This window comes from Scyliorhinus canicula, chromosome 2 (genome assembly GCF_902713615.1).
Source record: "Scyliorhinus canicula chromosome 2, sScyCan1.1, whole genome shotgun sequence".
Lineage (NCBI taxonomy): Eukaryota > Metazoa > Chordata > Chondrichthyes > Carcharhiniformes > Scyliorhinidae > Scyliorhinus > Scyliorhinus canicula.
Genome location: NC_052147.1, coordinates 82,970,709 through 82,983,687, shown reverse-complemented (window position 1 = coordinate 82,983,687; position 12,979 = coordinate 82,970,709). Strand labels below are relative to the sequence as shown.

Below are 12,979 nucleotides of genomic sequence, written 5' to 3'. Positions count from 1 at the left end.
CTGTCAGACAGAGGCAACCATCCAAAGTTCATCGCATTTTCGGATGGTCCTGATTGCCGGGCAACTACCCAATGGAAGTTTGAACTAACCGGTCTATTGCCAGGCATTCCTTATGTGACAAACCTGGAGCCCAGAAATTACAAGCCAATATGTACAATGTTCTCACCATGCAAAGACAGTTTCAAAACAGTTAACTATACCAAAGTAACATATCATTGTTAACGTCCAAAAAGGTATCCCCAACTCCCTGATACATTTTGATGTTGCTAACATCAAAAAGAGTGTTTGGTGCTTTTCGCTGTACATGTCAAATACCCTTTACCTGAAACCCTTGGGGCTGATTGCATTTTGGATTTCAGATTATATCTGTTTCGGATACCGCATATCAACTTATGTTATAATAGATTGAGCCTAGTCGAACTACAGACTAAAGTAAATAAAATGGCTAGAAAATGGATAGAACAAAGAACAAAGAAAATTAGAGCACAGGCACAGGCCCTTCGGCCCTCCAGGTCTGCACCGACCATGCTGCTTAAAGCCCCCGACCCTTCCGGGGACCATATCCCTCTATTCCCATCCTATTCATGTAGTTGTCAAGACGTCTCTAAAAAGTCACTATTCGTATCTGTTTCCACTACCTCCCCCTGCAATGAGTTCCAGGCTCCCACCACTTTGTGTAAAAAGACTTGCCTCGTACATCTCCTTTAAACCTTGCCCCTCGCATCTTAAACCTATGCCCCCTAGGAATTGACTCTTACACCCTGGGAAAAAGCTTCTGTCCAGGCCCCTCATAATCTTGTAGACTTCTAACAGGTTGCCCCACAACCTCCGGCGTTCCAGTGGGAACAAACCAAGTTTCTCCAAACTCTCCTCATAGCTAATGCCCTCCATATCAGTCAATATTTTGGTAAATCTTTTCTGTATCCTCTCCAAAGCCTCCACATCCTTCTGGAAGTGTGGCAACCAGAATTGAACACTGTATTTCAAGTGCGGCCTAACTAAGGTTCCAAAAAGCTGCAACATGACTTGCCAATTTTTAAAATCAATGTCCCGGCTGATGAAGGTAAGCATGCCGTATGCCTTCTTGACTACCGTCTCCACCTGCGTTGCCATTTTCAGTGGCCTGTATTACCTGTACACCCCGATAGCTCTGCCTATCAATACTCTCAAGGGTTCTGCCATTTACTGTATATTTCCCATCTGTAACATAGAACATAGAACGATACAGCGCAGTACAGGCCCTTCGGCCCTCGATGTTGCACCGACATGGAAAAAAAAAACTAAAGGCCATCTAACCTACACTATGCCCTTATCATCCATATGCTTATCCAATAAATTTTTAAATGCCCTCAATGTTGGCGAGTTCACTACTGTTGCAGGTAGGGCATTCCACGGCCTCACCACTCTTTGCGTAAAAAACCCACCTCTGACCTCTGTCCTATATCTATTACCCCTCAATTTAAGGCTATGTCCCCTCGTGCTAGCCACCTCCATCCGCGGGAGAAGGCTCTCGCTGTCCACCCTATCTAACCCTCTGATCATTTTGTATGCCTCTATTAAGTCACCTCTTAACCTTCTTCTCTCTAACGAAAACAACCTCAAGTCCATCAGCCTTTCCTCATAAGATTTTCCCTCCATACCAGGCAACATCCTGGTAAATCTCCTCTGCACCCGTTCCAAAGCTTCCACGTCCTTCCTATAATGAGGCGACCAGAACTGTACGCAATACTCCAAATGCGGCCGTACCAGAGTTTGGTACAGCTGCATCATGACCTCATGGCTCCGGAACTCAATCCCTCTACCAATAAAGGCCAACACACCATAGGCCTTCTTCACAACCCTATCAACCTGGGTGGCAACTTTCAGGGATCTATGTACATGGACACCTGCTCATCCACACTACCAAGAATTTTACCATTAGCCAAATATTCCGCATTCCTGTTATTCTTTCCAAAGTGAATCACCTCACACTTCTCCACATTAAACTCCATTTGCCACCTCTCAGCCCAGCTCTGCAGCTTATCTATGTCCCTCTGTAACCTGCAACATCCTTCCGCACTGTCTACAACTCCACCGACTTTAGTGTCGTCTGCAAATTTACTCACCCATCCTTCTGCGCCCTCCTCTAGGTCATTTATAAAAATGACAAACAGCAACGGCCCCAGAACAGATCCTTGTGGTACGCCACTCGTAACTCAACTCCATTCTGAACATTTCCCATCAACTACCACTCTCTGTCTTCTTTCAACTAGCCAATTTCTGATCCACATCTCTAAATCACCCTCAATCCCCAGCCTCCGTATTTTCTGCAATAGCCGACCGTGGGGAACCTTATCAAACGCTTTACTGAAATCCATATACACCACATCAACTGCTCTACCCTCGTCTACCTGTTCAGTCACCTTCTCAAAGAACTCGATAGGGTTTGTGAGGCATGACCTACCCTTCACAAAACCATGCTGACTATCCCTAATCATATTATTCCTATCTAGATGATTATAAATCGTATCTTTTATAATCCTCTCCAAGACTTTACCCACCACAGACGTTAGGCTCACCGGCCTATAGTTACCGGGGTTATCTCTACTCCCCTTCTTGAACAAAGGGACCACATTTGCTATCCTCCAGTCCTCTGGCACTATTCCTGTAGCCAATGATGACCTAAAAATCAAAGCCAAAGGCTCAGCAATCTCTTCCCTGGCTTCCCAGAGAATCCTAGGATAAATCCCATCCGGCCCCGGGGACTTATCTATTTTCACCTTGTCCAGAATTGCCAACACTTCTTCCCTACGCACCTCAATGCCATCTATTCTAATAGCCTGGGTCTCAGCATTCTCCTCCTCAATATTATCTTTTTCTTGAGTGAATACTGACGAAAAGTATTCATTTAGTATCTCGCTTATCTCCTCAGCCTCCACACACAACTTCCCACCACTGTCCTTGACTGGCCCTACTCTTACCCTAGTCATTCTTTTATTCCTGACATACCTATAGAAAGCTTTTGGGTTTTCCTTGATCCTACCTGCCAAAGACTTCTCATGTCCCCTCCTTGCTCGTCTCAGCTCTCTCTTTAGATCCTTCCTCGCTTCCTTGTAACTATCAAGCGCCCCAACTGAAACTTCACGCCTCATCTTCACATAGGCCTCCTTCTTCCTCTTAACAAGAGATTCCACTTCTTTGGTAAACCACGGTTCCCTCGCTCGACCCCTTGCTCCCTGCCTGACTGGTACGTACTTATCAAGAACATGCAATAGCTGTTCCTTGAACAAGCTCCACATATCCAGTGTGCCCAACCCTTGCAGCCTACTTCTCCAACCAACACATCCTAAGTCATGTCTAATGGCATCATAATTGCCCTTCCCCCAGCTATAACTCTTGCTCTGCGGGGTATACTTATCCCTTTCCATCACTAACGTAAAGGTCACCGAATTGTGGTCACTGTCTCCAAAGTGTTCACCTACCTCCAGATCTAACACCTGGCCTGGTTCATTACCCAAAACCAAATCCAAAGTGGCCTCACCTCTTGTTGGCCTGTCAACATATTGTGTCAGGAAACCCTCCTGCACACATTGTACAAAGAACGACCCATCCAATGTACTCGAACTATATCTTTTCCAGTCAATATTAGGAAAGTTAAAGTCTCCCATAACAACTACCCTGTTACTTTCGCTCTTTTCCAGAATCATCTTCGCCATCCTTTCCTCTACATCTCTAGAACTATTAGGTGGCCTATAGAAAACTCCCAACAGGGTGACCTCTCCTTTCCTGTTTCTAACCTCAGCCCATACTACCTCGGAAGAAGAGTCCCCATCTTGCATCCTTTCTACCACCGTAATACTGTCCTTGACTAGCAGCGCCACACCTCCCCCTCTTTTGCCCCCTTCTCTGACCTTACTAAAGCACCTAAACCTGCAACAACCATTCCTGTCCCTGCTCTATCCATGTCTTTGAAATGGCCACAACATCGAAGTCCCAGGTACCAACCCATGCTGCCAGTTCCCCTACCTTATTTCGTATACTCCTGGCATTGAAATAGACACACTTCAAACCACAGACCTGAACACTGCCGCCCTCCTGCGAAGTCAAAACTGTGCTCCTGACCTCTCTACTCTCAATCTCTCGCACCCCAAAACTACAATCCAGGTTCCCATGCCCCTGCTGAATTAGTTTAAACCCCCCCAAAGAGTATTAGACCTTCCAAACTGCATTACTCATATTTGTCTGGATTAAACTCCAACTGCCATCTCTCCGGTCAAGTCTCCAGCCGATCTGTATCCTCTGACAGTCCTCATCACTATCTGCAATTCAACCAACTTTTGTGTCATCCGGAAACTTACTAATCAAACCAATTACGTTTTCCTCCAAATCATTTATATATAACCTCTGTCTTTAATGACCGAGGCAGTTCAGTATCCATCTTGCCAGCTCACTTCTGATCCTGTGCGTCTTCACCTTCTGTACCATGAGGGATCTTGTCAAAGGCCTTACTGAAATCCATGTAGACAACATCCACTGACCTACCCTCATCAATCATCTTCATTACTTCCTCAAAAAACTCGGTCAAGTTAGTGAGACACGACCTCCCCTTCACAAAACCTTCTCGCTAATACGTCCACTTATTTCCAAGTGGGAGTAAATCCTGTCTCAAAGAATCCTCTCCAATAATTTCCCTGCCACTGACGTAAGGCTCACTGGCCTGTAATTATCCTTGCTACCCTTCTTAAAGCAGGGACAGGAATGGTTGTTGCAGGTTCCAGGATTTAGATGTTTCTGTAAGAACAGAGAAGATGGTAAAAGAGGGGGTGTGTGGCATTGTTAATCAAGGAAAGTATTACGGCGGTAGAAAGGACGCTTGAGGACTCGTCTACTGAGGTAGTATGGGCCGAGGTTAGGAACAGTAGAGGAGAGGTCACCCTGTTGGGAGTTGTCTATAGACCTCCGAATAGTTCCAGAGATGTAGAGGAAAGGATTGCAAAGATGATTCTCGACAGGAGCGAGAGTAACAGGGTAGTTGTTATGGGGGACTTTAACTTTCCAAATATTGACTGGAAATACTATAGTTCGAGTACTATAGATGGGTCAGTTTTTGTGCGGTGTGTGCAGGAGGGTTTTCTGACACAGTATGTAGACAAGCCAACAAGGGGCGAGGCCACATTGGATTTGGTACTAGGTAATGAACCCGGCCAGGTGTTAGATTTAGATGTAGGTGAGCACTTTGGTGATAGTGATCACAACTCGGTTATGTTTACTTTAGCAATGGGCAGGGATAGGTATATACCGCAAGGCAAGAATTATAGCTTGGGTAAAGGCAATTATGATGCTATTTGGCAAGATTTAGGATGTATAGGATGGGGAAGGAAACTGGAGGGGATGGGTACAATCGAAATGTGGAGCTTTTTCAAGGAACAGCTACTGCGTGTCCTTGATAAGTATGTACCTGTCAGGCAGGGAGGAAGTTGTCGAGCAAGGGAACCGTGGTTTACTAAGGAAGTTGAAGCACTTGTCAAGAGGAAGAAGAAGGCTTATGTTAGGATGAGATATGAAGGCTCAGTTAGGGCACTTGAGAGTTACAAGTTAGCCAGGAAGGACCTAAAGGGAGAGTTAAGAAGAGCGAGGAGAGGACACGAAAAGTCGTTGGCGGATAGGATCAAGGAAAACCCTAAGGCTTTCTATAGGTATATCAGGAACAAAAGAATGACTCGAGTAAGATTAGGGCCAATCAAGGACAGTAGTGGAAAGTTGTGTGTGGAATCAGAGGAGATAGGGGAAGCGTTAAATGGATATTTTTCGTCAGTGTTTACACTGGAGAAAGACAATGTTGTCGAGGACAACACTCAGGTTCAGTCGACCAGGCTAGATGGAATTGAGGTTCAAAAGGAGGAGGTGTTAGCAATTTTGGAAAATGTCAAAATAGATAAGTCCCCAGGGCCAGATGGGATTTATCCTAGGATTCTCTGGGAAGCCAGGGAGGAGATTGCAGAGCCTTTGTCCTTGATCTTTATGTCATCTTTGTCGACAGGAATAGTGCCGGAAGACTGGAGAATAGCAAATGTTGTCCCCTTGTTCAAGAAGGGGAGTAGAGACAACCCTGGTAATTATAGACCTGTGAGCCTTACTTCGGTTGTGGGTAAAATGTTGGAAAAGGTTATAAGAGATAGGGTTTATAATCATCTTGAAAAGAACAAGTTGATTAGCGATAGTCAACACGGTTTTGTGAAGGGTAGGTCATGCCTCACAAACCTTATTGAGTTTTTTGAGAAGGTGACCAAACAGGTGGATCAGGGTAAAGCTGTTGATGTGGTGTATATGGATTTCAGTAAGGCGTTTGATAAGGTTCCCCACGGTAGGCTATTGCAGAAAATAAGGAAGTATGGACTTGAAGGTGATTTAGCGGTTTGGATCAGTAATTGGCTAGCTGAAAGAAGACAGAGGGTGGTGGTTGATGGCAAATGTTCATCCTGGAGTTCAGTTACTAGTGGTGTACCGCAAGGACCTGTTTTGGGGCCACTGCTGTTTGTCATTTTTATAAATGACCCGGTGTAGAAGGATGGGTTAGTAAATTTGCAGATGACACGAAGGTCGGTGGAGTTGTGGATAGTGCTGAAGGATGTTATAGGATACAGAGGGACATAGATAAGCTGCAGAGCTGGGCTGAGAGGTGGCAGATGGAGTTTAATGCGGAAAAGTGTGAGGTGGTTCACTTTGGAAGGAGTAACAGGAATGCAGAGTACTGGGCTAATGGCAAGATTCTTGGTAGTGTAGATGAACAGGAGATCTCGGCATCCAGGTACATAAATCCCTGAAAGTTGCCACCGAGGTTAATAAGGCTGTTAAGAAGGCATATGGTGTGCTAGCCTTTATAAGCAGGGGGATTGAGTTTCGGAGCCACAAGGTCATGCTGCAGCTGTACATAACTCTGGTGCGGCCGCACCTGGAGTACTGCGTGCAGTTCTGGTCACCACATTGTAGGAAGGATGTGGAAGCTTTGGAAAGGGTTCAGAGGAGATTTACTAGGATGTTGCCTGGTATGGAGGGAAAGTCTTACGAGGAAAGGCGCAGGGAATTGAGGTTGTTTTCGTTAGAGAGGAGAAGGCTGAGAGGTGACTTAATAGAGACATATAAGATAGTCAGAGGGTTAGATAGGGTGGACAGTGAGAGTCTTTTTCCTCGGATGGTGATGACCAACACGAGGGGACATAGCTTTAAATTGAGGGGTGATAGATATAGGACAGATATCAGAGGCAGTTTCTTTACTCAGAGAGTTGTAGGGGTGTGGAACGCCCTGCCTGCAACAGTAGTAGACTCGCCAACTTTAAGGGCATTTAAGTGGTCACTGGATAGACGTATGGATGAAAATGGAATAGTGTAGGTCAGATAGGCTTCAGATGGTTTCACAGGTCGGCGCAACATCGAGGGCCGAAGGGCCCGTACTGCGCTGTAGTGTTCTATGTTCTAAACAAAGGAACAACATTGGCTCCAAGGGTTGGCCTGCTGCAATGTTCCAGTGAAGCTAAACGCAAACTGGAGGAACAACATCTCATCTTCCGGTCAAGTATGCTACAGCTTTCCCGTCTCAACATCAAATTCAATAACTTCAGAGGATTAGCTCTGCCCCATTTGTTTTCATCCCATTTCATTTTAACTGTCTTTTACCATTTCTTTCTTTATAAAGAAAAAAATGGTAAAAGACAGTTAAAATGAAATGGGATGAAAACAAATGGGGCAGAGCTAATCATCTGAAGTTGTTGAATCTGTCACCGTTTACCCTCTGATGTTAGTTTCTCTGCTGTTTGGCCTTTCACACTTTTTGTTCTCTCTGGGGATTGTCATTAGCACTCTTTCCCCGCAGTTTCTGTGGCTATTAGCACCCGTTTCCTTTGGTTTCTTTGGCTATGACTCATCTTTCATTCTCACTCCACAGTATAAATATTTCCCACTTTCTCTGTGTTGTAGCTTTGACAAAGGGTCATCTGGACTCGAAACATTGGCTCTTTTCTCTCCCTACAAATGCTGCCAGACCTGCTGAGATTTTCCAGCATTTTCTCTTTGGTTTCAGATTCCAGCATCCACGGTAATTTGCTTTTATCCAGTGTTTATTATTATTTGAACAACTTTGGCTTTCTCCAATCCTCTGATCTCTCCTGTAGCCAGTGAGGATAGATTTCTCCCTTGCCTCTCTTAGTATTCTGGGATATATCCAATTAGCCCCTAGGGACTTGTCTACCTTAATATTTTTCAAGACCCCCAATACGATCATTTATGATCTCAACATGACCTAAACTATCTACACACCCTTCCCCAGGCTCATCATCCACCAAGTCCATCTCTTTGGTGAATACTGACGCAAAGTACTAATTTAATACATTGCACATTTCCTCTGGCTCTACACGTAGATTCCCTCCCCTGTCCTTGAGTGGGCCAACCCTCTCCCTGGCTACCCTCTTGCTCTTTATATATGTATAAAAAGCCTTGGGATTTTCCTTAATCCTGCTGGCAAATGACTTTTTGTGACCCCTTTTAGCCCTCCTGCCTCCTTGCTTAAGTTTCTTTCTACTTTCCTGGTATTCCACACTTGTTTGGTGTGTTCCCAGCCTCTTAGCCTTGACAAATGCTTCCTTTTTCTTTTTGACTAGGCTGACAATATCTCTCATTTTCCAAGGTTCCAGAAACTTGCCATACTTATCCTTCATCCTTACAGGAATGTGCTGGTCCTGAATTCCTATCAACTTACACTTGAAAGCCTCCCGCATGCCAGATGTTGATTTGCCCTGAAATATTTGCCCCCAATCTACGTTCTTCAGTTCCTGCTGAATATTGTTGTAATTAGCCTTACCCCAATTTAACACCTTCATCTGAGGACTGCATTTATCTTTATCCATCAGTATCTTAAATCCTACTGAATTGTGATCACTGTTCCTGAACTGCTCCCCTATTGAAACATCGACCATCTGGATGATCTCATTCCCCAGGTTCAGCATGGCCCCTTCCCTAGCTGGACGATCTACATACTCTTTCAAGAAGCCCTCCTGGATGTTCCTTACAAAGGGGCAGCACGGTAGCATGGTGGTTAGCATAAATGCTTCACAGCTCCAGGGTCCCAGGTTCGATTCCCGGCTGGGTCACTGTCTGTGCGGAGTCTGCACGTCCTCCCCGTGTGTGCGTGGGTTTCCTCCCACAGTCCAAAGATGTGCGGGTTAGGTGGATTGGCCATGCTAAATTGCCCGTAGTGTCCTAATAGTAAGGTTAAGGGGGGGGAGTTGTTGGGTTACGGGTATAGGGTGGATATGTGGGTTTGAGTAGGGTGTTCATTGCTCGGCACAACATCGAGGGCCGAAGGGCCTGTTCTGTGCTGTATTGTTCTATGTTCTAAATTCTGCCCCATCCACACACCTAGCACTAAGTGGGCCCCAGTCAATACAGGGAAAGTTAAAATCGCCCACCACAACAACCCTGTTATTTTTACACCTTGCCAAAATCTGCCTACATATCTGTTCCTCTATCTCCCATTGGCCGTCAGGAGGCCTATAGTAAACCCCCAACGTTGTGACCACACCTTCCCGATTCCTGAACTGTACTCGTATTGTCTTGCAGTATGAGCCCTCCAAGGTGTCCCTTCTGCCCGTTCAGAGACCTCTGGACCCTAGCACCAAGGGGGCAACATGCCATCCTGGAGTCTCTTTCACATCCAGAGAATCTCCTATCGGTACCCCTAACAATCGAGTCCCTATAACTATTGCTCTAGTGCTCTTTGTCCCTCCCTGCTGAACAGAGCCAACTGTGGTGCCACAGCTCTGGCTGCTGCTGCTGTTATCTGCTGATAACAATATGTTGAGGGGCCCTCAACAATATCCAAAACGGTATGCTTGTTAGAGAGGGGCACTGACTGCCTGGTCCTTCTAGTGGTCACCCATCTTATCTGCCTGCACCTTGGGTGTCACCACATCACTAAAACTCCTGTCTATGATGCTTTCCGCCATCTTCTTGCTCCTAACTGCATCGAACTGCTGCTCGAACCGATGATGCGATCTGTGAGGAGCTGCAATTTGGTACACTTCCTGCAGATGTAGTCGTCCAAACACTGGAAGCATCACAGATCTCCCACATCTCGCAGTTGCAGCACTTAACCCCACTGACTGACATTTCTATCACCAATTAAATTAGTTTAGAAAATTTATTAAACTCTTACCTTCACTTATCTCTGCAGGTATTTATATCACTTACCTTCCCAGGATTCTCTCTGGATCTCTCCTTGCAGATTAACAGTTACAAAGCAAGAAGAAAGAAAACAAAATTAAAAGAGAAAAAGCACCTCCTTCCACTCTGCACTGAATTACCATACTGCTCCAAATGACCAACTTTGAATCCCACTCTGGCTGCCTCACCCAGGCTGTCTCCCACTTCACGTGTGCAAAGTAATAATAAATACAGGGTACTTGTAATTTTATTTTGGCATGTTTACCACAAAAATCATAAGATAAAACGTCATAGATTCATAAAGGTCTGCAGCACAGAAACGTCCCTTGGGCTCACCGCGTCTGCACTGGTCAAAAACTACTACTTAAGTATTCTAATCCCATTTTCCAGCTCTTGGCTCATAGCTTTTTTTGCCGTGGCATTGCAAGTGCCCATCTAAAAACCTCTTAAATGTTATGAAGGTCTCTGCCTCCACCACCCTTTCAGGCAATAAGTTACATCCCACCACACTTTGGGGGGAAAAAGTTTTCTTTACGTCCCCTCTGAACTGTTGCACGTTTTACTTGAGCGTATTACGCGTTTATTGGAGTGTATTAACACGCCTCCGTTTAAAGGCCGTGTGCTTAACACTGCTACAGCTCTGTGTGTGTATTTTCAGCTCGGAGTCGCCAGGTGCCGTATCTAGACACCTCAAGTATTTCAAGGTCAGGTTCAAAGTAATAAAACTATACACCGATTAGTAAGTTCCAACGATCAATATTTATTATACAAATATAATAAATACGCATGCACACGCTAAAGACTAATACCTATTTCTACTATTAAACGACTAAATACTTATCTAAGTAGGAACCAGCAAGGTCAGGGGACAAGGCCTAAGTTCCTTTCTGGGCTGCACCTTCTGTTCGTTACTAGTCGATTAATGTATAGGTAATGCTGGGTTCACGTAGCGAGCGTCGTTTTGGCACTTACTGAACGATGGCTGGTGCTCAACGGCTGGTGATGGAAGACAGGATCAACGGCTGCAGTCGGAGTCAGGATACAACAGCAGATCTGGGCCGGTGTCAAAGCAGCAGTCCAAGCCGGAGTCAACAGCGGAGCCGGAGCAAAACAGACAGAACCATGTGCGGGGTCTATCTTTATAGGGCCCCCAATGTCCGTGCCTTTTCGGGGCGGGCCTTTACCTGCCATGTATCGATTGGATCATTTCCCAATCGATGTCTTACAAATCCCCCAATCTGAGGGTCTCTTCTCGATGGGTGGGGCGGTCTCTAGGGTCTTTTGTGATGGATACTTCTGGTGCCGTTTCGTCTGGGCGTCCACTCAAAGTATCCATTCAAACCCAAATGTTGCTATTGTGTGTGCCCAGATCTGGATTGCCTCATTACTATGCAAAGCGTTTTGCTATTTACACCGTTGGTTGAGATCTTCCACCTGGCCATAAACTAGTTTTGCTACGTGCAGAATGCTAATTAGCCTTTGCAGACTGCTTGTCCTGGCTAAACTGTGTTCTCCATTTTGTTAGCCCAGTGTCCATCTTAGGTGGCTACAGAACCTCCTGTCCCTTACTTTAAATCTATGTCCCCTGGTCAATGATACTTCCACCAAAGGGAAAAGTTTCTTCCTGTCTGCTCTATCTATGCCCCTCATAATCATATGCATCTTAATCATGACCCTCTCAAGTCCTCTGCTTCAAGGAAAACAACCCCAGTCTATCCAAACTCTCTTCATAGCTAAAATTCTCCAGACCAGGCAACATCCTCTGCACCCTTTCCAGTGCTATCACATCCCTCCGAGAATGTGTATTCCAGAACTGCACACAATACTTTAGCTGTGGCCGGACCAACATTTTATACAGTTCCAGCATAATCTCCCTGCTCTTTAATTCTATGCCTCAGTTAATAAATACCATATGTTTTCTTACCACTATCTATCTACCTGCCCTGCTACCTTAAGGGATGGGTGTACATGCACATCCGCCTGTAATTGAAGGTTATCCTACTCACTGTTTATCACCCACCAATTTTCGTATCATCCATGAACTTACTGATTAATTCCTTTACATTCATGTTTAAACCATTTATGTAAATCGCAAACCGCAATGGCCCCAACACTGATCCCTGCGGGACCCCACAGTGCAGAAAACAAATAATGGGCGAAACGCCAGTGAGGTTTAAAAAAAGTGCAGTATTTGGATGTGTTTGATTTTCAAATTTATGGATAAAGGGTACACTAGCTGTATTTGTAATGTATTGACGTATCAGCTGACGACTCTTGAAGGCCTCTATTTTAAGCTTATACACTTTTTGAAATTGTTGTTAACATTAATGAAGTACTATGTGAGCATTCTATAATTTGTATGTAAGCATCAAATCTTCTTTTTCTAATATAACTATTCCTTGTACAGATTCTGGTTTATGACCGATTTGGTCAGGACATCATTTCACCATTGTTGACTGTGAAAGAGTTGAGAGACATGGGCATCACTTTGCACTTGTAAGATGAATTTAACCTTGTACTTCTATAGTGTAAACTAGAGCATTATGGCCATGTTATCCAATAACAGAGTATAGCATATCCTAAATTCCTTTCCATTTGGTAATAAACCTACACTACATCAAGAGCCCTTGTTATACCTATTTGTTTAGCAAACAGAATTAATAGTTACATTCATCTCAGCAATTTAAAAATCTGCTTAAATGTTTGCATAGTTTTACATGATGTTTCCAGAGATTAACAATCTCAAAAATCTGTTTATGTCAAACTGATTCTCATTCTAATTTGA

General features: G+C 44.6%; 1 protein-coding gene across 3 annotated transcripts in view; it reads left to right on the top strand.

Annotated features, from left to right (window-relative positions):
* scfd1 (sec1 family domain containing 1) overlaps positions 1-12,979 on the top strand; it is a 355,173-nt gene that overhangs the window by 41,299 nt on the left and 300,895 nt on the right. For 2 of the 3 annotated variants that reach the window (XM_038781482.1, XM_038781472.1), the window contains exon 3: positions 12,602-12,690. The exons of the other annotated variant lie outside the window; for it this stretch is intronic. In XM_038781482.1, coding sequence (XP_038637410.1) covers positions 12,602-12,690 — 89 coding nt within the window. The remainder of the gene's footprint in view (positions 1-12,601; positions 12,691-12,979) is intronic. 3 annotated transcript variants of the gene reach the window in all.